Source organism: Corvus cornix, chromosome 1 (assembly GCF_000738735.6).
Source record: "Corvus cornix cornix isolate S_Up_H32 chromosome 1, ASM73873v5, whole genome shotgun sequence".
Lineage (NCBI taxonomy): Eukaryota > Metazoa > Chordata > Aves > Passeriformes > Corvidae > Corvus > Corvus cornix.
The window spans coordinates 44878712-44902509 of NC_046332.1; the positions used below are offsets into that span (position 1 = coordinate 44878712).

Here is a 23798-nt window from a genome sequence, read left to right on the forward strand (position 1 = left end):
ATATATCATTCATAAAACTCACACGCAAAAGGTAAATACAACTTATTCCTCCAAATGGAATGTCCCCTACAAAAGAAGCTAAAGTCATAATGTTTGAAGGGATTTCACACTCGTGCCTGGGCTGCCCATGGAATAAATGAAGTGCTTCATTTGAGGGTAGTTGGATTACAAAGCATCTGAAAGGAAGAAGAGTTCAAATACAGCCTAGGAAAAAATGGACATGTGGTACACCAGCTCTGCAGCAATAAAGCCAACAGACAAAGCTGAATGAACTCCAATACCAGAATTGTTTCCTTGTTTTGAATTCAGAGCAGAGATACAGTTAGGTTGTGAGAGGTTTGATTAAAGAATTCATTTTACAACAAAACCTACAAAACTATCATGCAGTGCCTTTTGCAAGTATCATTTACACCTACAGAAAAAGCAGTAAGCATATCTAAAAGAATTAAGGTCTTACCTGAATAGAGCAAATCATAACATCTACCCTGTTACATTAGATCACTGCCAGCTTGACTATGCATTTAGAGGACTTTTTGTCTCCACATGTATAATGTAAACTCTGTTACTGAAACCAAAAGTAAGACATGTGAAGATTTAATAATATCCCTAAACTACCTAAATTTAACTTGCACAAGAGCAGGAAGAATCAAAGAGTAAATGTATCAGAAGCAGAATTTTCTGTATTGCTCCTAGGTGATAGAATTCTGTAATGAGAATGTATCAAAAGCAATTTTTCCAAGTAAGTTGTTTAAAGCAAGGCTTTCTTTATAAAGGCAGTAATACACTTCTAACTTCCTTGAATAAGCACAGCTGTATTTGCTAACGTTTTCAGAGTATCTAAATCTCCAGAATGTAAGCTGTAACTCCAAACTGAAAGGTTAACAGGATGGCCAGAGGGCCAAAAGAAATATCTTTATGTATGCAGAGTAACTGGGGCCACTCCAACTTTTCAGCGTGGGACTATTGCAAGGTGGGTGGGGGACCCAGGAGCTGAAGTCATGGTTCCCAACCAAAGAAAACCAGAACATATCTGAAGAAATGTAAGCAAGCACCAGGAAGAACCCCCTGATTTTTATCTGTTTGTTCCTTCCCAAATGAGCCAACTGGTGGAAAAAAGCTGTAGAGCAGAGACAGGATGATAGCAATAGGACCCACAGCTGCAGTTCTGTGCTGTCAGCAGTAAGGGACTGGCTGGGCAGTGCACTCCTTTCCTCTATTCCCCTTTCTGCCACTGTGCAAAGACAGATGAGCAGCACCAGGTTAACACATCAGAGCTACAGTGGCACAATAGGCAAGACCTTGCTTCCCTTCCTTGAAGGGAACCAAGCAAACCAAGGGAAACACCCAGGGTTGAGCTGAGAAAGAGAAAATCAATTTGCCTGTGAATCACCATGGGCCAGAGGAAGATAATCTTGTGGCATGTGAAGCATGCAGGCTTTGGACAAAGAGAGAAGGGAAGTAGCAGCCTCTACTAATAATGGAAGAGGTCCAGGCAGAGTTAGCTGGAGCATAGGGTGCAAAACAGGCTTTTCTTTGTTTCTCTGGAGACAGGCAAAGTTGTGAAGCAGAAATCAGGAGGAGAAAAAAAAAGAAGTAATCTCATAAAAGAAGTTGAAGGCCTGAAAACCATTTATAAAGGTAACATATCCTTCTCTAGGTTCTTGTCTGAATGGCATCAGTTGGATCTTCACTCCTATCATAGCTGCATGAACAAATACAGGACTTTCAATTAAACTCAAAATAATGAATAGTAAGGCTAGCTATGCAGTTCGCCATCAGCAGCACCCAAGCTTTAAATATACACCATCCTGACAAGTGCTCTTTGGTGGGCAGGTGTCCTCCCTTCCCCCACTTTTCCCAGTACTCACTCCTGGTCTTTCTTGCCTGCCTCTGCCTGCCATACTGCCAGCTATGTCAAATGAGCTGCATTACACGGCTGTGCTCCACAGCAGATCACCCAAAGAAAAAAATGAGAAGCTGTGAGGGAGAAGGGGCTGTTTCCAAGCAGACTAACAAAGATCCAGTATATTACTGAACACATTTATTCTGAAGGGCGGTACCTTTGAGAGGAAGAATGACGAAACACCAAGCAGCTAAGGACAACAAATGTCTTAAAGAGGCTTTTCCCCTCAAGCCTGTTTATTTGTGTGTCACCACTGTAATAAAAAAAATACATGGTGTAACACATGGAAAGGTTTAATTTCTTCTTTCCCAGTGAGTCTCTGAGGTCACAGGTGAGGGACTCCACAGGTGCAAATCTCATGAGACGGCAAAACAGAAGAAAGAAAGGGTTTGGTATGCTATACCTAGAACAGGTGATGCACATCTCACCACTTGGAACACATCTCCTCACTTCCCAGCCCTGTCTTTGAAACTGTGGCTTTAGTGTAAATAATACTGGGCAGTTATCAATTTCTAGTAGTTATTAAGCAACTAAGCTGAAGACTTGCTGTACTGCATCTCTGGTAAAACCGGTTCCCTTTCAACAGAAAAATCTGAAAACTGTAAAAGCACCCTCATTAATTCAACTACTAAAACCACTTGTATTTTAAAGTTCTCTTACATTTCTATTACTGAATTTTAACCTCACATGTGGACTAGTTTTTGGATTCCTAAAATTCCCAAACCAATCTTTAACACACTAACTTAGGCCTTTATAGAGCACTTATCAGCTTAAATATCCTGGTTCACCCTCTGTTTTTTATATTCAACATGTTTGAAGGGCAATGAGGTTCGTAGAACAAGGTAATAATTTTATTACACCAGAAGACACAGCTTGGGAGTGGGATAATATATATGTTTTTGTCAAAACATGAAAGTCAGGAGAGCCTCTCCAACTCCTACCCTACCACATGAAACAGTAACAGCTAGACAGATTTCCAGAAGTAAAACTCCCTTTAAATAATAAAAACAAGAACTGTAAATACTAAATAAATATAATTAGCTATCCAGGCAGCTATTATAATGGATAGATTAACCTCAATAAAGATGAATGCCTAGAGTTTTGCTTATTAGTATTTCCCACCGCTCACATGAAATCCATTCACAGCACATCCCTCAAAAGCTTTAGGTAATCTGAAGCAGCTGGATCTTCTCTCTAGCCCAACTAGGAACACTGGGAAACAGAAAAACAGTTTTACAAATTTTACAAGAGAAGGAACGGTTAGGATTCCAGAGCTTTTCCAGTGAGTCTTGACAAGTCATCTTCCATATACAAAAAAATATGTAGGCTTCAGATATGGAGCTTTATATTAAATACATTCTACATGCCTACAGTATGCACTGTAGGTCTTAAAAAACATAGCTTCTGTTGCTCCCCAGTCCCATGTCAAGTCTAGCAGCTGGACCCCTCTGCATCTGCCTATACATATGCTGGAAGAAATTGAGGTGTGATCCATATCTCAGTCTGGTTTTAAACAAAATCTATCTGATTGTGTTCACATGCAGACCAGATCCTCCTGGGAGTCAGTCACTTAGCTGCCAGGATTCCTGTCCTTCTGGCAGGGATGAAGGACAAATGAAATCCTTCAGCTGTGCAAAAGCAGAATATTTTAACACAAGAAGAAAAAGCCAAGAAATTGAAAACATGTATACTTGAGAAGAGCTTGGCCCATGCAATTCTCCAAAATCTTGAAATCAGTGATAGAAAACATGTATTTAGAATTTTAAGATTGGCTCATGATACTGTGTCTGCTGCCAGAATCTCTGTCCCCCAGAGATGAAGATTTTGAAAAGAGATCCTGAAATTGCTATTGGAGGGAGATTACAGATTCTCCTTCCTGAGCAGAGGGATGGCTTGTATCGATAATATGGGAGGAGGCAGGAAAAACAAAACTAAGAACTCCAAAGCTAATCCTTGTCCTCCTAGAGGATTACTACCTAAACTCAGTTACAAATAAATAGGCAGCCAGACTAAAAGTTTACTTTCCATTCTCAAAGTTTCTTCTGTGAGATTCATAAAGCACCAAATGGCAGAGAACCAGCAGCAGAAGCCAACACTCCAGGTTCTAAAGCTGGCTCTAACCATGCATCCTTCCCATCCCTGAAGTATTAACTCTCCTTAGTGTCCTGTTATTTCCTTAACATGTACACTGTGTTCCACTATTAAAAGATTACTCAATACTAAAGCCATTTTATTACTCTCATCACAATTCCTCTCCTTATCTTCCTTCCAACCTCCTTATTTTTTCATTCTCAACAGTTCATCCATCAGTCTTGCTCACATGACAGTTTGCTGCTACATAACTAGCCTCAAAATAAATCCATCTCTAAAGATCTTTTTAATCAGTACTTGAGAAGTTGAGGTATTAAGCACATCAAATCCTGCAAATGGACACACACAACAGAGACTACCATCTACATTCACTGCCCTCCTTATTACCCCAACTATCAAGACTTGACCCTGACAAGATATTACTGAAAAGTCCCAAAGATTTCATGTTGCAGGACTGTCTAATGATCACAAAGTTAGTAGAGATGTCTGAGAGAAACTGGGTGGAGTGTTGCAGGGAATGGAAAAGATTAAGTACCTACATTATTCTTGTGAGGTAAAGATGGGTCAAGAAGCTTCACAGCCAACAGGGACAAAAAAGTAAGCAAGAAGCAGACAAGAGAATGCTTTGCTTTTTCAAAATGGACTTTCTCTCATTTAAAAACTGCCGTAGAAAGCCATTACCTCAGAATACTCTGAGTTGGAGGGGACCCACGAGGATTGAGTCCAACTCTTAAGTGAATGGCCCATATGGAGATCGAACCCACAACCTTGGCATTATTAGCACCATGCTCTAACCAATTAGCAGCAGCTAAGAGCTGCCGATAGTTCTTGTTTGAGAGCTTTAAACATTTTTAAATATGAAGTGACCTGCTGCTGACTCCATGTGTAGTGAACCTCAGGCAGGACAACACAAATGGGTGAGCAGAAGGCTGAGAAGGATACAGAAAGTGACAAAAGAGACTGGAAAAAAAATTAGGAGTCACAAAGGTATGACAGACTTCTGCAACTTGAGTGTACAAGGAGGCAAGAATGCGTCTCACGCCACAGAAAAGACATGTCAAAAAAGTGGAATGATTCCTTCCACAGGGAAGCACAGAGGACTGGAAAGTATCTGCCAATCTTTTTCAAAACCTACATCCTAGCCTCTTCCCTGATTTGAACAGACGCCTATAAGTAACTAATATAAACGAATCTCCAGAAACACTTGTGACAGTGCATGGCACTGTCCTGACAGCACATCTTGGATCTTGAAAGCAGTACCAGTCCCTTCAGGATGTGGGCTTCACACCATACCCTGAAGCACTTAGCTGAGAATCCCCACGGCAGCAAGGCAACTGCACCACTGGGGTCCCACATGGCCCCACAGGCACGGCTGAATGCTACAGGGACACTAGTAAAGAAACAAAACCACCCAGCCATATTTGAAAAGATAACTAAAATAATAAATAATTCATTGTATGAATTATTTCATACAACCTTTCAGAGTTGTTATATATTTATACAAGAGGCATGCCCTGACCCCCTTCAGAACGCAGTTTTGGCAGGTACTGTGCTAAAACGCCATTTTATTACAGCTTATTTTTGTACATGCCTGTCCTGGGTGCCAGTACCAGAGTCTCCCTTGCAGCTAAGTCTCAGAAGATTACAAGAACATTTTCATGAATGAGAACTGGTTTACAATATAAACCCTCATATATACATGGGAGCAAGTGCTTATAACCAGTTTGCCAAAGACTAACAACCATATACCGTGCCGTACAGAAAAGACGTTTCAGCAGCATCACGTGTCTTTTTTTTTTTTTTTTGGTATTAAGTGCTATTAGCACACCAGAATAGAAAACATCATTAAATACCCTAGACATTTTCAATACCATTCTTAAAACCTGAGCACAAATATTTTGGAAAAACTATGGAAAAATTCATGCTTGTGAAGAGAGGGAAATTAAATAAAGGGAAATGAAAAACTGAGCTCAACTTGGCAGTGAGCTGAACTTGGAGAAGAGCACCCCTTCCCCCAGCCAGAGCTCCTCTGCAAAGTGCTCTGCTCCACAGCATGCCCAGGATGATATGCTTGGAGCAGGCAGTCTTAGCTTGCTGTATGCTGTGGTCAGTGCAATGCGTCTTTGGACAGTGCATGCCCAGAGTACAGCTGCACAAGCTGGACCGTGCATGACTCAGTTCACAGCCCACACTTCTATTTGCGCCACTTTTGTATCTTTACACAAAGATCCTACAAACTACATGAGCATACAGAGTGTCATGCATAAAACTTGAAAACCTCAGCTGTAACACTGCTTTAATAACCAGACTATGCTTCCTGGAAAAAAACATTAGCTCAGTTCTTCTTAACAAATACCCATTTCTATCTGCATTATTCAGAATCAAAAGGCTAAAACAGTTACCTTAAGGTAAATAACTGTGAAATTAAGGTTTACAAGAGTAAATGAAATTTCCATACCCTGGAGGGATATTACTTGTTGCTCAGAGGTGACACACTATTTTTAGGACCATGACATGAGCTGGATTACTTCTAGTACACTTTGATTGAATTTTCAGAGTTAAACATTTGCCACTCACATCTGTGTAGCACAACTGCTGCTCTAAACGCTCAGCAGTGTTAGGAGCCAGTTCTCTCAAGGTTTTTGTCTGAGAAAAGCTTCAGTTAAAGTTTCAGCATGGAATCTATATACTCTTTGATTTTCATTTGGTAGGAGACAAAATCACCACTCTTTAAGCTCTAGTTACATGCCTCTATTATGACCTATTCTAAACTTATCCCCTGGCATAGCAAACGGAATTTCACTAAATGCATAGATAGATATTGGACACCTTGTTTCCACTTTGAGCTCAGTATGGAAGGTAACACTTACCCCTAGTAGTATGACATTAAATCAAGAATAAGTTTTGTATTTCCATTCCATGTTTTACTTCCGCACACCCCTTTCTCTCCACCTACTCGTCTCCCAGAGAACAGCAGAGGCCTATGCCTCCTGCTCACTATTTCAACAGCTGAGCTGCAGCAGAGAGCAGCACCGCACAGATGGAAGGGGAACAGAGTGTGCAAAGAACCTTCCAGCTAATGGAAAATCTGTTTTAAATCTTACGATTTGATTAAAGAAAACCAGAGAAAAAAAGAAAACAAATTAAAAAAACCCATACCAAAAAAACCCCAAAACAAAAAACCCCCAAAACAAACCACCAACCCACAACTATGTCACTTAAAGCAGCTATTCAGAAAACCATTCCCTAAAAATATGGTCTCATTGTATACCAAAGAAGTACACATACTACCCCCAGTCCCAACACATTAAAATGTCTCCAACTTGGTAAATGATTTAATAGCTATCAACTTAATTACTAATTGGATAAGAGAGGTATAAAATATTTTATAGCCACTAAGTACAAAACCTAAGCTGCTGATACAGACTGCTTAACTTTTGAAGAAAAAAACCTGAGTACTTACCACAGTGGGGTTACCGCTGCTGATTAGCTGGCTGACTTCATGAAAAATGCTTTTGCAGTCGATTGATTTGTCTAATGATCCCCGTTTCACTATCACCGCTACTGCTAATAAAATCTGCTCCCGAACATACTTTTGAAGGCTGTAAACAACATTGCACAAATATATTTGCAAATAATTCTGGACATCGATGCTCAATAAAATTTTAAACACATTTCTTTTTCAAATATTTTGCGTGAATTCGTAAGGGAAAGGTGACAGAAGTTAACTGCTAAGACTAAAAAACAAATTATTCTTAAAATGATTTTGCACTGCTACCCAGGGAAACAAAAATGATAACCCAGCCTTTATGCAGAATTCTGCATGTTCTGAGGTATGTTTTCTATACTTACTTAGGCCTTTGTAAGACATAGGTTAGAAGGAATGTTCGCAGTGACTCAATGCTCGCTTTTTCCAAGAGAATCCATTCTCTTACAACTGCTTCCATTATCGCAGTAGCAGCTTGAAAAAGGACATAGTCCACTTTGCTAGTTTCTGTGGGAAAAAACAAAGGCAACTTGAGTATTAGAAGACGTGTATTCAGCTTGACAAAAAAAATTTTTGGAATTTACTATCATTTATTATTAAATAGAATATTGGTGCTATGAAAACAGATAAAGAATTTACAGCTCAGAAGGGGGTGAAATAGTCAATAATACAATTATCAAATTGTCCAACATTATTCAAGTCAATGACCTAGGAGAAAAGTTGTCTGCACTAGAAGGCTGGTTCAAAGAACAGGAATAAGAATGCTAACAACAGGGGGAATAAAATAAACAAGATGACAGCTTTAGTTCCAATACATTAATTGGTAAAAGTGATTAACCCTACAGGCATGTCAAAGCTGAAAATTTCTGTGCTTGCCTTTGAAAACAACAGTGCATAAAAGTACATGTATTTTATGGGTAATAAAAAGAAGCAAATCCACTTACACTAAAAGGTAACATTTGTGTTTAATTATCCAAGAAAAATTTTACACTGTGGTGTACTTAAAGTGTTCTACTTCATGTTCAAGTTTCCAGTATTTTGAGTTAATCAAAATATAATTTCTGACCACAGTATAGGAATCATTTGCCATTATTATCTGAATATGGGATTACTATGTATACAGATGCACTAAGGAAAGTATAAAAATATGTTACAGAGAAAGGTAACAGTTTGGTGACTACAAAGTACAATTTAAAGAGAAATGCCAGAATATTAATGTAATTTCTGTGATGATAAAAAGATACAGAGATGTTTTTGTTGTTCTTCTTTGCTTTTAAAAATTTTAACTTGGAAATAGCAGGTAGTATCTCAGAAGCCAGTTTCAAAACATTCTGAGCTGTGTAGAAAATACAGACAGAACTTTCAGAAAGGGTGCAGCCACAGGGTGGCAAAAGCATAAAATATGAAATGATGAAATAAAATTCCCAAACAAGAAGCAGAGTTTGAGCTATACTGGGTGACCTGCCAGGACTAGAAAAACTGGTTTTGAAAAAAACTCAATCATGAGATGAAGGGATTTAAATTACTACAAAATTTTTCTTCCCCCAATTGCATACACACAAGTTTATAATATAAATTTCCTTTATATGCAAATACTATATCCAAGATAACAGATAATTTGCTAAAATATTTTAAAGTAATTTAATCAGGCTCCAAATCTAAACCCACACAGGTAAACATGCTTAAATGAAAATAAACCACCTTTAAATCTACTTAACTTAATAATTACTTAAGTAACCACTTAAGTAAAAGATTAATGCATATGTCTAACACATACAAAAACAAATTAAATTATTCCTGCATGGGAATTTTAATTCTGGCACTTGTTACCGTGGGTCTTCAGCTTTTCTAACTGTAAAAAGCTCACACACCCAAAAAAAGAGGACGTAATTAAAATAGGACAGTTTCCCCTTTGCGCCAAGTGCCACAGCCACACAACTGCGATCTCCGACAGCACAGACCTGCAGCCCCCAGCACAGGCCTGTAATTAGCCAGAGCACCATGATCCCCCACAGGAACTTACTAAAGAAAGGAAGGACAAGTTTTGCCAGTGCACTGAACAGCTATAAGCTTGCAGCAGAACACAGAGCCTCGTGCTTCCTGGGTTCAACTCCAGGTTTCTAAAGAACAACATAGTAGTGGCTGTTCCCCTTTTCCAATATGCTCACTTTCTCCATTATTCTCCCTGTGTCCTTCACACACTCTTCTTTCTACGAATGACATCAACATCCTTGTTATCTCTCTCTACCTCCATTCCAGTTCCTGTCTTGACCATTTTTTTATTTCTTTTTAAGCCATCTACTTAGTTCTCTGGTTCCAGCACACCCTTACCAGCACACATCCCTTCAGTACACTTCAACTCTTATTCTTCATCATGAACAGCTTGTTTCCCTTCCCTGGTTCCTGATTTCACAATCCCCGCCTCTTCTTCCTCAACTCCCAAATCCTAACTACCTGTTCTTTCTGTCCAGACTGTACAGATCCTTACTGAGGAAGCACAAAGTTTTGAAAAAGTCTCTAAGTTCCAGGTCTCAGCATTGTAACTGCCTACATTCCTACAAAAAACCTGCCCCACATGGAAACATGCTGGCTTCTCAGTGGTGGTAGCATATGAACAGTTTAAGATGTAATATTTCTAGACATCCAAAAGGTATTAAAACCAGCATCATATTCTTTCCAACCAGCCACATTTAAGATTTCATGAAATTTCATTATTCATTTCTGATCGATGATGAATGTATCACTTAGTTCCAAATGGTCTGCAAACAAAGTTACTTAAGGATGTTTTTGCCCACTTAGTTTTCTCTAAAAATCAGTGTGAAAACAAGAAGCATCAATTCTGCTGACCCATCAAGCAAAAAGTGTGATTGCAGTCTTCCAAACCAAATGGAGTACTACTATAATATACTAAACGCAGAAGAAACTAATTTGTAGAGAGAAATTTTGGTTGCAGGAAAGGAAGCACATCCTGGTCTATATATCACAGTATAACATACGAGTAGGTCTGCAATACTGACATCACAATATTCATGAATTGTAAGTCTCTAACCCAGTAAATTTAGAAATAACTGTTAAAAAAATACTGCAGAATGAATTAAATATGAAAATAATATTTTAAACATAATTCTAATATTTCTCTGTTCATTCTGGCAAATTCTTTAAAAGAAAAGTCACTTTTTGTGGTTTTGGCATGTGTTCTTTTGAGCAAACTTTGAGGTTTCCCCCATCAGCTCTCAGAGTCGGCTTTCACTGAAACTCCCCCTCACCCGTCCCCAGCACTCGCATCTGGTCAGTACCACAGCGCTGAGCAGCAATCTTACATCCCTACTGTGCCTGTAATTTTCAGATTTAGCTGCCAAACTCTAATAAGTCTCTATAGCACCTGTAAAAACATTTATTTTTAAAAACTTGCTACACAACCACATTTATAGCATTTCCATTAAAACCGAAGAAATTTCTGATGAAGGGTGGTATCTGCCTCTTTCCTTTCTCCACACGTACAATCACACAAAATTTCAAATCAATACTCTCTTGCTTCTACCAGGTGAACAGAAACTTCTCTAGCTTTTCCCTCTTTTCCTCTGGCTGGGCTGTCAACAGCAACTAAGTTGTTCAACTAGAAATAAACTAATTTCAGCACCAATGCAAAATCTGGTAGAAGTGTATAAAATTGGATCATTGGCTGATTTAATGGGGAGCACAAAGCCAAGCAGCCACACTACTGGCAGCTGCACAAGCTGCATAGATTAGACAGTATTACAATAATCATGTTGCAGAGGAAATCTATTAAATCAGTTTAGGAACTTAGCTACATGAAGTTACACCTTACAGCTTTGAAACTGACAGAAATAAAACAGAAAATGACAGTAATAGGCTTCACCCTCCATCAAAAAGTACCCCATATCAAAATCAAAACTGATGTCCATAGTCCCAGCTGTAAAAGAGCAGCACAGTTCCAGTTATAAAAGAATGTACACACCTAACTCCATTTATTGAAACTTACCCAAAATATGTTTGCAAACAGCAAATGGTGATTTTGATTTTCTAAATGATAAGAATATGTGCTCAGCATGTTGGCGTTGTTCATTATTGACCATGGAAGGTGGTGCCTGAAAGAAAAAAAAACGTTATTCAAGCACTGATCAAAAACATAGTAAGAGCTATATGTCATGAACTTATAAATGTTTAACAAGTCAAACACCAAAACCAAGTATTTCTTGGCAAAACTGCTTGCTCTCAGGCACAGCCTCTTCTTATATACCACTGTGTATTTACCTCGCATGCACATAGGTGTGAATATCAAGATATGAGGCAGAGAGTGAATAATTTAAGTATAGTTTCCTAATGATGTTTCTGAAGAAAATTACAAGTCAGATCTAAATTCAAACCAATCCTTTTTCTGCTCAGACCAAAAATACCACTGCACATCACTAAGTGCTGCTATGCATGCTCACAGTCCTGGAAGCAAAGCACTGTTTTTTCTTTAGTTCTACATTTGTTTTAAAATATTTAATTGTATAATAAATTCAAGGGATTTAAAAACTACAGTTACGTTCTAAAATAAAGTATTACCAGTAACATACTACCCTCTAGTGTTTAATGTTAAAGTTGACATCCTGAGGACTGGGTGTGATTGAAGAGACAAGCAAGCCCATTTGGGAATGGCTACGGTGGTTCCTCAGCTTACACCCATCCCTATATACACCCACCCCGTTACATCCTGGGCACCTTGGCTGCTAAGGTAACCCTTGCTGCTCTCCTGTTGAAAGCCACCTCCACGGTGGTTTCTACCTGAAAATCAGCTAGAGGTAAAGCATGAAACCATGCAATAACCTGGACCTCTGTGAGGTGCCTACAGAGCACAGACAAGCTGCCTGCACTGCAGCCTCACCTCATGGAGCAACCCCAACACCCCCCTCCCCCACCCTACAAGGTAAACACAACCATGCAGAAAGTACCAGCAGCTCACAGCACCACGCTGCTCTCCACTTCTGTCACTAATAAATATTCTCTCACTTCTGCTATTTGGGATTTATCTGAACACACACATGGCACTGCATTCTTGCAGGGAATTGATACCACAAACAGGGTAAGCAAAACTGATGCACCTTTGAGAAAGGAACGTGCACACACCCAAAGATCACATCCAAACTGCAGAGCAGGATCAAGGTGACAGCGTAGGTTATTGAACGTCAGTGGAACTTCCAAACTCCACATTCCAGCTCTGTCCCTAGCAGTTTGAGGAGAACATGTGTGCCACCTATCTTTCAGTTGTGAGTTATAGCCACTGCTTTGGGAATAAAAGCACCAAGACCTTAGCATACAGACCAAGGTTTTTAACCCAAGTGAAATATTTTCCAGTAGATAAACCATAAGAAATCTGATTTAACAGACATTTCTGTGATGTAAGCTCAACTCTCCTGCATGCAGCAGGAGCTGCTCCTAACCATCTGTGTTTTCCACAGTCTGAAGGACAGTCCTCTGCATGGACTCTAGCTACATTCACTGCAACAGAACCAGCTGTACAGAATGCCAGAAAAATATTTGGAGCAGGTTATCAAACATTCAGGAATGACCTACACAGCAACAGCACTTCAGTCAGAGCTGTGGCAAATAAACAACCAAAAAAAACCAGTCCCCACTTTTCCCCCCATTGTATGAGCAAGCATTTGTGCAAATGCAGAGAACCAGATTGGGGAAGTGATTACCAAAAATCATCCCAGGTTTTTTTCATCTGGATCAGCTGGAACAACAACAAAAAAAGCAGGGGTTTTTTTTCCATCTGGATCAGTTCCCCAGTCTGGTTCACCATAACCCAACAAAAAAGCCTAAACCAGCACAGTAAGGGACATATTGGGTGGTGATAGGCTGCTTTTTTTCAGTACCAGTTATCATTTAAGGTGCATTTAATCTACAGCCTCTGTTGCTGTGCAGTGCCTGGGAATAAATTTTAAGTCTCAAGGAACACACAGCTCTTTCCCAAAGATACAGCATGAGAACTAAGAATCAAATTTCTTGAGACAAGTGACTTATTTTAGTAACTTTCTGCTACCCAAAGGAGAGGTCCTATTCCTTTCTTGGTCCCAACTGCATGGTCTTGTTACCTCTTTGCATGATACTTTCTATCACCTAGTCCACAAAAGAAAAAGAGGATAGAGGTGAAATCCTGGGGCAAGGGGAATGAACATTTGTTACCCTAACAAACATCAAAAACCCAGACAAGTGCCAGAGCCAGTTGCAACGATGGGGAGAAAAGGCGTGGAGAGACATTTCCCTTTCAACACTACTGACCTTGCAGCTCACAGCTCTGCAGTCTCATGAAGCCCCACTAACTACAGCCATGTTAGAACAAATTCTTTGGGTGTGACAAAGCATAACTTTTTGCAAGCCTGGGGTCATTTATATTCACATCCTTAGAGCAAGAAGACCAAATCAGGGCTACCTGATCCAAAAACTATTTTTGCATTAACACATTATATTTAAGCTTGCCATACAGAGATCCTATCTGTTTTCACTGTTCTGTAATACTTTAGGGCACTTTCAGGGATATCAGCTTCAAACTATTGGCACCACTGAAAAAACAACCAGAGAAGTAAAGTTTTACAGGAAATACTTCCTTTATGCTTATAATAACTAGAAAATAGACCTCTTGCTTTATATTATTTTAACTCTTTTACTTCTCTGAAGTCCAGTTACAGAAGACCTTTGACACCTTGGAAAGGCATATGGCACATCATATTCCTGTATTAATTTTTAAAATAACAATAACTTAATAATATGTTACAAACTTTGACTCTCAAAACTGTCCAGAACAGACAAGTGCAACAGTTAAGGTTTGAACTGTAAAGCCACCAGAGGGAGCTTAAAGCTCACAGTCTACTGCCTTCACTGCATTCAGACAATATTTATCTGTACAATGAAAGTAAAGCCCAGCTAATTTTTGCTTTAAGAAAAGGCCAGCATACGCACATTCTGTGGAAATTTCATATTATAAGAACACTGGCTTAGTAAGCCCAAGAGCCCTGTACCCTTCTGCCAGCACCTCCTTGGCACAATAGGGTTAGAAACGTACCCAAGGCATTCATCATGTTTGGAAGGTCCCCTAGAACACATACATCCATTCACTGTTTTCTTTCTAATTGTCTCCTTCAAACTCTTCTCTACTATCCAACTAACAAGGAATTAAAAAACAGTAAGGTAATGAGCAGGCTCTTTTGGCATATTGAAACCATTTGCAGCTATATCACTTTTCTTCCTATACTGTCTGACATTACCTCTAATACCCATTTGTTCACTCTTTTGCCCTGCCAGTTATGTACAAAAACTTCTCCAGGACAATGATCATCTTTCTGATTTTAGCATAACAAGCTACTGCCCCATAAGAAGAGAGTTCCTATATGACACGGTATTATAAATAAAATTACAACCTTTTAGCTACCAAGGCTGTCTGGATACAGAAAAGGACCAGAAGCAGCAGTGCCCACAAACAGGATCCAGCAGGACTGCTGTTTCAAATGGCAGCTATCCACTCAAAGGAAAGAGATTGAAATAAGTCAAGACTAGAAACACTGTAGCAGACTAGCACTAATACTTGTAGGACCACTACACTCATCTGAAAGCCTGGCCAACTAATAAGAAAGTAATGTAACTGCAGAAGACAGAAGACTAACTGGAAAGTACACACATGACTAGGAAACATCTGTTGATGTACATGTGGAAAGAATAAGGGCTTTAGGATTTTTTTATTTTCAATAGGAATAGTTAGATGTATACAGAGGAACTGAACCTACACATATGTATTCAGAAACATCTGCTCTGTACAAGCATTTCCTACCTCAGTAATATACCTTTTAAAAATATAATGTAATGATGACTTACTTGCCAGGATGGAAAGTGCCAAGAAATTAAGGTAATAGATGACAAAAGAAGCAAACAGGTTGCAAATACAAGATGTTCATTAAGACTAAAGTTGAAGTCGCTGTGTATCTGCCACTAACTGGCTGAAGAAGTAACACCACATCCACACTTGAAGTCTGCTTTTTTAGCTCCTTCCTCTTATTTGAAAACACTTTTTGCTTTAAAAAAATAAAAGCATCAAATTCCACCCTCCCAAGTGATTCTGTTCAGGCAGTTTCATGTCAATCATCACAGATCTACAAAATACAACTTTTTTTGATCATATATTAGAAGTTACATTATTTTCTTAATGGTTTTAGACCACAGAATAGAATTGCAGGATCCCATAAAAGTTTGAACTGGAAGGGAACTTTAAAGGCCATCTAGTACAACCCCTTGCCATGGGCAAAGACACTTTCACCTTCCACCCAAATCAGGGTGCTCAGAGCCCCATCCAATTTGGCCTTGAACATTTCCAGGGATGGGGCACCCACAACTTCTCTGGACAACCTGTGCCAGTTCCTCACCACCCTCATTGTAAAAAATTTCTATCTTCTTACAAGGCCAATAAAAAAAGACTGAATTGGCTCCTGACTATGAATCTTGACCTCTTCAATATCTTCAACGCCTCGATTGTTTAGAAGTTTCTTCTAATATCATTGTGCATCCCAGAGAATATTACTTATTGCTTACTTAAGACACTGACAGTATCTTAAAAGTAACAACTTCTACCATTCAAGTGACAACATTATTATTAAAATCAATAATGGAGTAGTTTTTTATTTAAATATTTCGTTAACCAGCTTGCATTGCTACTTCGGCATCATAATTTTACTAAGAAAAATCCTGGCCATGATCAAATATAAACATAACTAAGGATGGGGTGAGCAGCATTCGTTCCTTGCAGGAAAAAAAACTTGCTAAGACAAATTTCGATTTTTCACTTTTGCTATGGCAAGACAGCACTGAATACAACCAAAGTTAGCACCTTTCTACAATTACACTGGGGGAAATCTGCAAATTACCATGTCACAAAGAACAGTCATGCACTCCTCCAGACTTTGCTTCTTGGGAGAACATGGAGAAAGTACGCTGGAATGTTTTAAGCTGACACCCACAGTATTTCCACCTAAAAAAAAGGTCCCCTATGAACAGTACAGCCTAAACACTAGTAGGATTATGGAAAGGCAAACATGCCTACTAAGAGAATTTTCTTGGTTTAAAAAAAATAAAAAGGATCAAATTGCTTGTACCTGCTAGTACTAAAGCCAAGTAGGAGCCCTTCTTGCCAAAGGCAATGTTTATGTCTGCAAGTGAAGTACATTACAAACTTGACAAGGGCAGAAACAAAAATCTAATACTTCTACTGAAGTGTGACTTCATAAAATTCACCACAAACTCTCCAAATCTTGCCTTCCTCACAGTCAAAAGGTACAATAAAACTGTTCCCAAACTCTGGTCTGTGGGCCACTCTTGGCTTATGAAAACCCAGTTAAAGACATTCTTGTTCTTCACAATGGCATCTAGACTCTGCTGCACAGAGCCTGGAAACCCAACAGGGAAAGCTTAGGAAACAGATCTCTATCGATGCACAGGGATAAGCAAAAGCTACCACAGATGGCAATGGCACTGCTGGGTCTGGACTTTGCTGACAGCCACCATCAGGCAAGACATGCTCAGAGAAGCAAGGAATAAAGGAAGCCCAGATGGCTTGCCAACATGTCCCAGCAGGCAGGGAAGCCTAGTAATAGTGAGGCATATGCAAAGGAGAAAGATCATGAGTGAACTTGAGAAGCATGTGCAGGGGAACACCATGTGATGGTGATAACATAGCTGAGGAGTACAGGCAAAAATAGAAGGAGAAAGAGAAAAAAAGGGAAAAAGTAATCAACACAAGGGCAAGCAACCATTTTTAACTAGTGCACGTACTGCATTTAGGACAGCTAAATATGTAACTCCACCCATGTAAGCAATTGTTATAGCTGCAACATAACTAAATAATCAAATGTCATTCAATTTTAAATTACTGGGCTATTCTACCAAGAAGACCAAAACCCACTAAAAACCGATTTCTGTATCTTAAATAACAAAAATACCTTGAAAGAATTACTTCCCAAAATAGTTCTGCTGTATAAGCAACTTATACAAAAGAATCAGACTCTCAGAATAAGGAGATTTCCAAGTTTAACTCTACCAAAGTCATATCAAGCAACATCCCCCAAGACTGCATTGCCCTGACTTCTGTGGAGTCAAGCCATAACAAGTTTCCATTCCAGTTTTAGCAGTAACACTTTTCAAGTGTTTCAAATAAGCTTTTTCCTACAATATATCACAACACCCTCAAAAACTGTCACTTGTCTTAATAAAGTAGCTAATCCAAGAGATTAAAGGGACAGGTCAGGCACAGAGAACTGGACTATTAGCCACACTTTTGTTCTTAGACATTCACCCTACTTATCTAGCAGACACTGATACTGAATGATGCAAGGATGTCTGGTCCTCTCATGAAGCAGATGTCATGAGCCAGCAATTCAGACTAGATGAAGATGCTCAGCTCTGCAGCGTTTGGCAACTGCTTTACATGTGGATCAAACATTACTTGGGCACAAGGCCAGAAGACATTTAGACAACTGGTATCAAAAGCAGCTTCTGCTGTCCCAGTCAGATCTGTCATGGCATGACTTCCTTGCTTTGAGTAATAGTTACTACAGAAAACTTAGCTAGCATAAAAAACATCTCCAACTACGTTCCAATGACTTCCTTTACACTTACCTTTTGGAACAATCATTTAAATTACAGCAGTAACTCATCTTCCAATTTAAAAGATACTCAAGATTATTTCTGAAGATTGGTAAGAAAGATGCAATAAATAACTTCCAATCAGACCTGCACTAGAGACAACATGGTAGAGATGCAAGACTTTCTGAACAAAAACTTTCGTTGATTGTTTAAAAAAAAAATCTTCCCTAAAAGTAATTATGACTTGAATTACTTAAACCCCAGAGTGCCCAGCATTTTTCAGTATATATTTGGAACAAATGTGTGACTGCTGGTGGAATTGCATCCTACACACCTACTCACTCACATCTTGCTTTCATGACGAAACTTAACAATAGGGAAAAAAGAGCTATTTTTTTCACATCAGCTTTTGCTTTGTATTTTTAAGCTGAAATATGTTATTAAGTCTTTTGCAAGTAAAACAGGAGACAAATTGTGGTTTGTAATAAGAGCTATTCTCAGTTTGGTAATGGTCTTATATAAGATACTATACATATACATTAATTGACTAAAGAGCCAAAGTAAATCATTACCATCAGTAACAAAACATTTTCTGAGATAAGACTTCTCTCCAAGGCAAGCAACAAACACTACTGAGATTTTATTTCTCTGCTAACCATTTGGTCTACAAATATAGATTATTACAGGCTCTCCACTGAAATTGCCCTTCATTTATGTGCACAACACACTTCAGATACATGACTTTGCGGCAACCACACTGCAGAGAACTGGATACAAAAAGGTCAAAGTGCCCTTACAACAACTACACTCACACTAGCCTCAAGTCCTGCTCTCCTGTTTCCTTTCATTGTGTAAAGGCAAAATCTTCCTGTTAAGAGATGGGAGATTTAGCAGAAAATAACCCCCCATGCATTCTAGTAACTCCTCAGGTATCACAGGGGCTGGTGGTGGCTGGCCTTAAATTCTGAGTGATAGCCAATTTGGCAACACCATCCTCTGACCATCTCCTGGAGCTGGAGTGAGCTTGGCCTCCTTATCCTGAAGCAAGAAAGAGAAGACTTGATGGAAATGAACCAAAGCTCTCTCTCAGCTCCCACCAATTCCAGCTGCTTCTCTCTTTCCACACAAGGAGGCAAGATACTCGGGTACTGGGTGGAAAGGAGTCTCACCATCAACACACACCACAAACTTCATTGCAAGGTGGACTATCTGCATGACAGGTCCTGGTTCTCCAGCAAGAGACAGGATTCTAGCCTATCCACACCCTCCAAAATCCTGATTGCAACTTGATCATAAGATTCAAGTAGCTCACCCCAGTATTGCTCATTTCTGTGCCTATAAGACAGCACAGACATCACTTTAAAAAAAGTGCCAGGATAGTTACAGTGAATTTCAATACAAAGTTTGAAGTAAAGAAAGAACCACTGTGATCCCTCTTCTACTACACAGAACATAATAATGCTGGTAATGGCAATAGTCATCTTCCAAAGTTCATAACTTGAGATGTACTAATACATGAGCCCTTTATCAGGCTCTCTATACATTAAATACAGTCAGTATCTGCTCTCCTTCTGCAAGAGAAACTTTTATATTGTGTGTGAAGAAGTGTCTTATACTATCTATTTTTTCCTATTGTCCAATTTCAAATTATACTTGCTGAAAGAACAGCTATAACCACCCACTGCTGTAAGGGTGGCATTACTTTTACTTGCATGTAGCCTTCTACAGTAAGCATATGAAGTGGAGTGAGACATCACAGGGATAAACCCCATGCACCTCACAAACAGACCCCAAAACACAATTCAAAAGCCATCACCACATGAAATATTTAAACTGAGAGAGTGATAAATTTTGGGTTCTGAGCATTTTAGGCTTTGACTCCTACCAAAAGGCATTTCCTCCCACCAAGCTGAGAAAGAAAGGCAGGCATACAGGGCAGCCAGTTTCCCTGCCAAAATTCAGAGTTTAGCACTTCCTCTACCATCAATCTTGTTAAAATGTCAAAATCATTTTGTCCTATCATAATTATTTAGGAAGAGTTGATTAAAAGCAAGATAGGGCAGTTTTTAAAGTTGATCTAAATTTGATTTGGAAAACTCCTTTGGGTTTATTGTACTTTCAAAATGGCATGGCCTAGAACACCTACCTTTATTAATGGCTTTTAACTGTTAGGGCATTAATGAAAACTTACAGACACAAGTCAAACACACACAAAGTACAATATCTGAATCATGTAAGAAAACAGATAAGATACAGACAGATACAAGGTACAGGTAAGAAATTACAGTTTCGCAAAAAAGAGGAGCAGAATAGAGGCCAGAGGAGGAAGTTCATCATCTGTGTTAGGTGGAAGATAAGAAAGCCAAGTGAAATTGTGAAATTGAAATTAATTTTGTGAAGAGAATAACATCTTTCACTCAAACCCAGGAAAAATTATGAACTTTCACTGAACACACCTAGAAAAAGGTCCTTCCCCATTTTGCCCATACTGGGAAACAGCAAAAATCCATCTAGTGTTGTACGTAGTTGAGACAGTAAGTGTCTTCTACTTTTACCTTGTTTCATCACTTTTTTCCACTCTTGCAAATACAGCCTGAACAATGATACTGAAGAAGTTACACATCTCCGTATTCATCCTCCAATATGAGCAGGATGGCTCATATTGGAGGATGAATACAGGAGAGCAGACACACAACGTGTATTTTGAGAAAACCTCTTCTAGACAGGAGTTTATTATTACAAAGTTGGGGTTTTTAAATTCTATATAGAAACATTTTGGGGTTTCATTTAGAAGATGCAATTTTTAGGACTCCCTTAAAGTGAGTGCCTGAGTTCACTCTAAGAAACCTGCACAAATTAGCCAAGTCTCAAGTTCTGAACAGTCACAGGGCTCCATATATTCAGGCTTCACTGAAAAATGATCTTGAAGAAATGTGGTCATAATTATATATTCTATTCTCACCACTATTAGAGGGAATATTACTGTAAAATGAACAGGAGACTAGCTCCAGAAACAATACTGTCATTTCTCTTGATATTAGAATTCAATATTTATATATTCCCCACTAAACAATTCATTATCCTGAAGCTACCCAACATCTGTTCCTAATCCCACTTAAAACAACCTCACAAAATAAAGGGTTTGCAGCTTACCCTCCCTAATTCTCTCAGAAAGAAGCACAGTTGTTTTTCTGCTTGGGCTTTGGTGGTTCTTGTTGACAGGTGAGGAAAGCACTATTCATACTCTCATCACCAGAGAGGAGTGTGCCTGTTTTGTAAACTTATTTGCACATTTCCTCAATAACAATGCAAGATGTAGCCATCTGGGAAGCTACCAAGACTATGGTTGAAAGAGAAGTCAAACAGCAGCAACATTATTAGCAAAATAAACAGCAGAAGCTGGTGACCTAAGAGATTAAAAAGCTAAACTAAATGTGAACAGTTAAGACCTTGATGAAAAACAAAACGATGACGCAGAAAAAATGCAAAGTTCTCCATGCACCTAAGATCAGTGAAGGTTAATGTAACGCTTTTCAGCCACTGCTTCAACAAGACACAATTCAGCTTTAAGGCACCTAGTATCAAACCAGCAGCTAGCTCCAAAGGGGGAACACATTCCTTCCCCCCCCGCCCAGGGCCGCAGTCCTGTGCAACAGAGATACAGGCTCCCACTTGGGGATCTCCAGTTCCTGTATACACATATCTACATAGAGATGCTGCGGAGACATCCTCATTAAATCTACCAGTGACAAATGCGTAAAACGTGGCTTTTAGATGAGGGGTGTAACATAAGAGGAAACCAACTGAGCTGTAAGGCAAAATCCAGAAGAGGCAGGCAGGGTCTGCCAGCACAAACAGCAACTTATCATGGCAAGATGATTGAGCAACTGACTTAAGGGATCATGTGAATGCCAGGACCACCAATACAAGACCATGCTGCGGCAGATCAGTTTTGGGGAAGTTAATAACAAAACCTTGTTATGAACTTGAAGACCACCTATTTGCAGAGCCAAACAAAACAAGCAAAAGGAGAAGAGCCTTTGCTGCTTGCCCAAGGCAGAGAAGTGACGCATGTAGATGTTGGGCCAGAAAGGATGACACTTGATCCCACATCACCAGCTTGGATACCTTCCACCTGTCCCCAGACATGCAGTGCACAGAGATGTGACGTCTCTTGTGCTGCCACAAGATACAGGTGGCAGTTCTGCTGTAACTCATCAATGAGCACATCAATGAGCCAGTGTGGTTTGTGCTCATACAATTGTTTCTGCTGCTTATTAGCTCTGATACTGCTTGCGTGCCATCACCAATGCCACAATTAATGATAGTTGGAACATTGTTTCACACTAATAAAGGAAGGTATAACTGACTGTTGGTTATCATCCAATTGCACCACTGATCTACGAGCAAACCAATGCTTAAGTCCCAGAGCCACAGATGCTCTGCGGCACAAGTCAGTGCACCAGCCTCTGGAGTACACACAGCTACTGGATTTTCACACTCCATGTTAATGATACTGCAACTCATTATTTGAATTCTACAAACTGCCCCTGCCCTCCTTCACACACTCTTGGAGCAAAAATCTATGTAGCCAGGATATTTACTTGTGATGTGAAAGAGGCAAATTCAAGATTCCTTCAAAGCAGCCTGAAGAAGTAGTTGAACATGGCTCAATCACTTCCTGCTGTCTTAAAAGCTATCAAGTTACCCATTTCTGAAAGACTGGAAATACAAAGTTGAGGAACATACCACTCACTCCAATACAATACCACGCAGCTTTTCTGCAGCTCTTTCAAGGAACAGATTTCAAAACACATTTGTGAAGGATGCTGGTATTATTATTTTCCATCATTACAACAGGATCCTAGTCTAAGTCGACAGTAACGAAGAGAGGCTGCCTCTCCAAAACTCCAAGGCTGTGGTGCCTGGAGATCTTCCTCTCTTTCCAGCCATGTTAATTCCTTTCCGCCCCTAGACACACATCATTATCCTGTGCTAGCTTTGGCAAGTGGCAAGTCCTTCCGACAGCCAGTCCAGCTCACTAGCCCAGAAGTTAATCAATCCAGCAAAAAGACAAGTAATGTTTTTTCTCTGCCACTCAGTGTTAGGCTAGTTTAGGCTCCTGTGAAAATATAGCCTATGTCTGCAACACACTTACAAAGCTTGGGACTGCAGATGTTCTTCACCTTGGCCAAGGTTTTTGAAATCCCAGGGACCACCATCATAAACTGCAAAATTCCATGGCAAAACACCTTTCTGCACTTCATCAATTTCACAGCCACAGATTAATTATATAAAGCCTTCAAGAGCCCGGGCATAAGGCATATTTTTAACACTACCACAGCTGTGCCTCTAGCATTTTGCACAGCTGCACATAACACAGCTGGCCTGTATGACAATGAAGACCGAAATTCATAATTTCAGCACAAATCATGATATACCTTTAGTCTTTCTTCATATTCACTTTTGTAGTTCTGTAAATTTTGAATTTGGTAGGCACCCTTAAACCAACTTATCTGACTTACAAAGCAACACAAGCAAAAACCTTCATTCACTTGCTCCTACACTAACTTAAATAACTTTTACCGTATTTTCCACTAAAAAAAAATCAGTCTTGATTTGAAAAGAAAGAGAAATGTATATGCTAATTCCTAAGACGTTAAACAACATAATTTGACCAAA

At 39.4% G+C, this 23798-nt stretch overlaps 1 protein-coding gene across 1 annotated transcript in view; it reads right to left on the reverse strand.

The window, feature by feature from the left end:
* Positions 1–23798, reverse strand: part of XPO4 (exportin 4) — an 81254-nt gene that overhangs the window by 49203 nt on the left and 8253 nt on the right. The window contains exons 2-4 of the mRNA XM_039565055.1: positions 11485–11590; positions 7847–7988; positions 7458–7596 (exon numbers count right to left, since the gene is read on the reverse strand). Coding sequence (XP_039420989.1) covers positions 7458–7596; positions 7847–7988; positions 11485–11590 — 387 coding nt within the window. The remainder of the gene's footprint in view (positions 1–7457; positions 7597–7846; positions 7989–11484; positions 11591–23798) is intronic.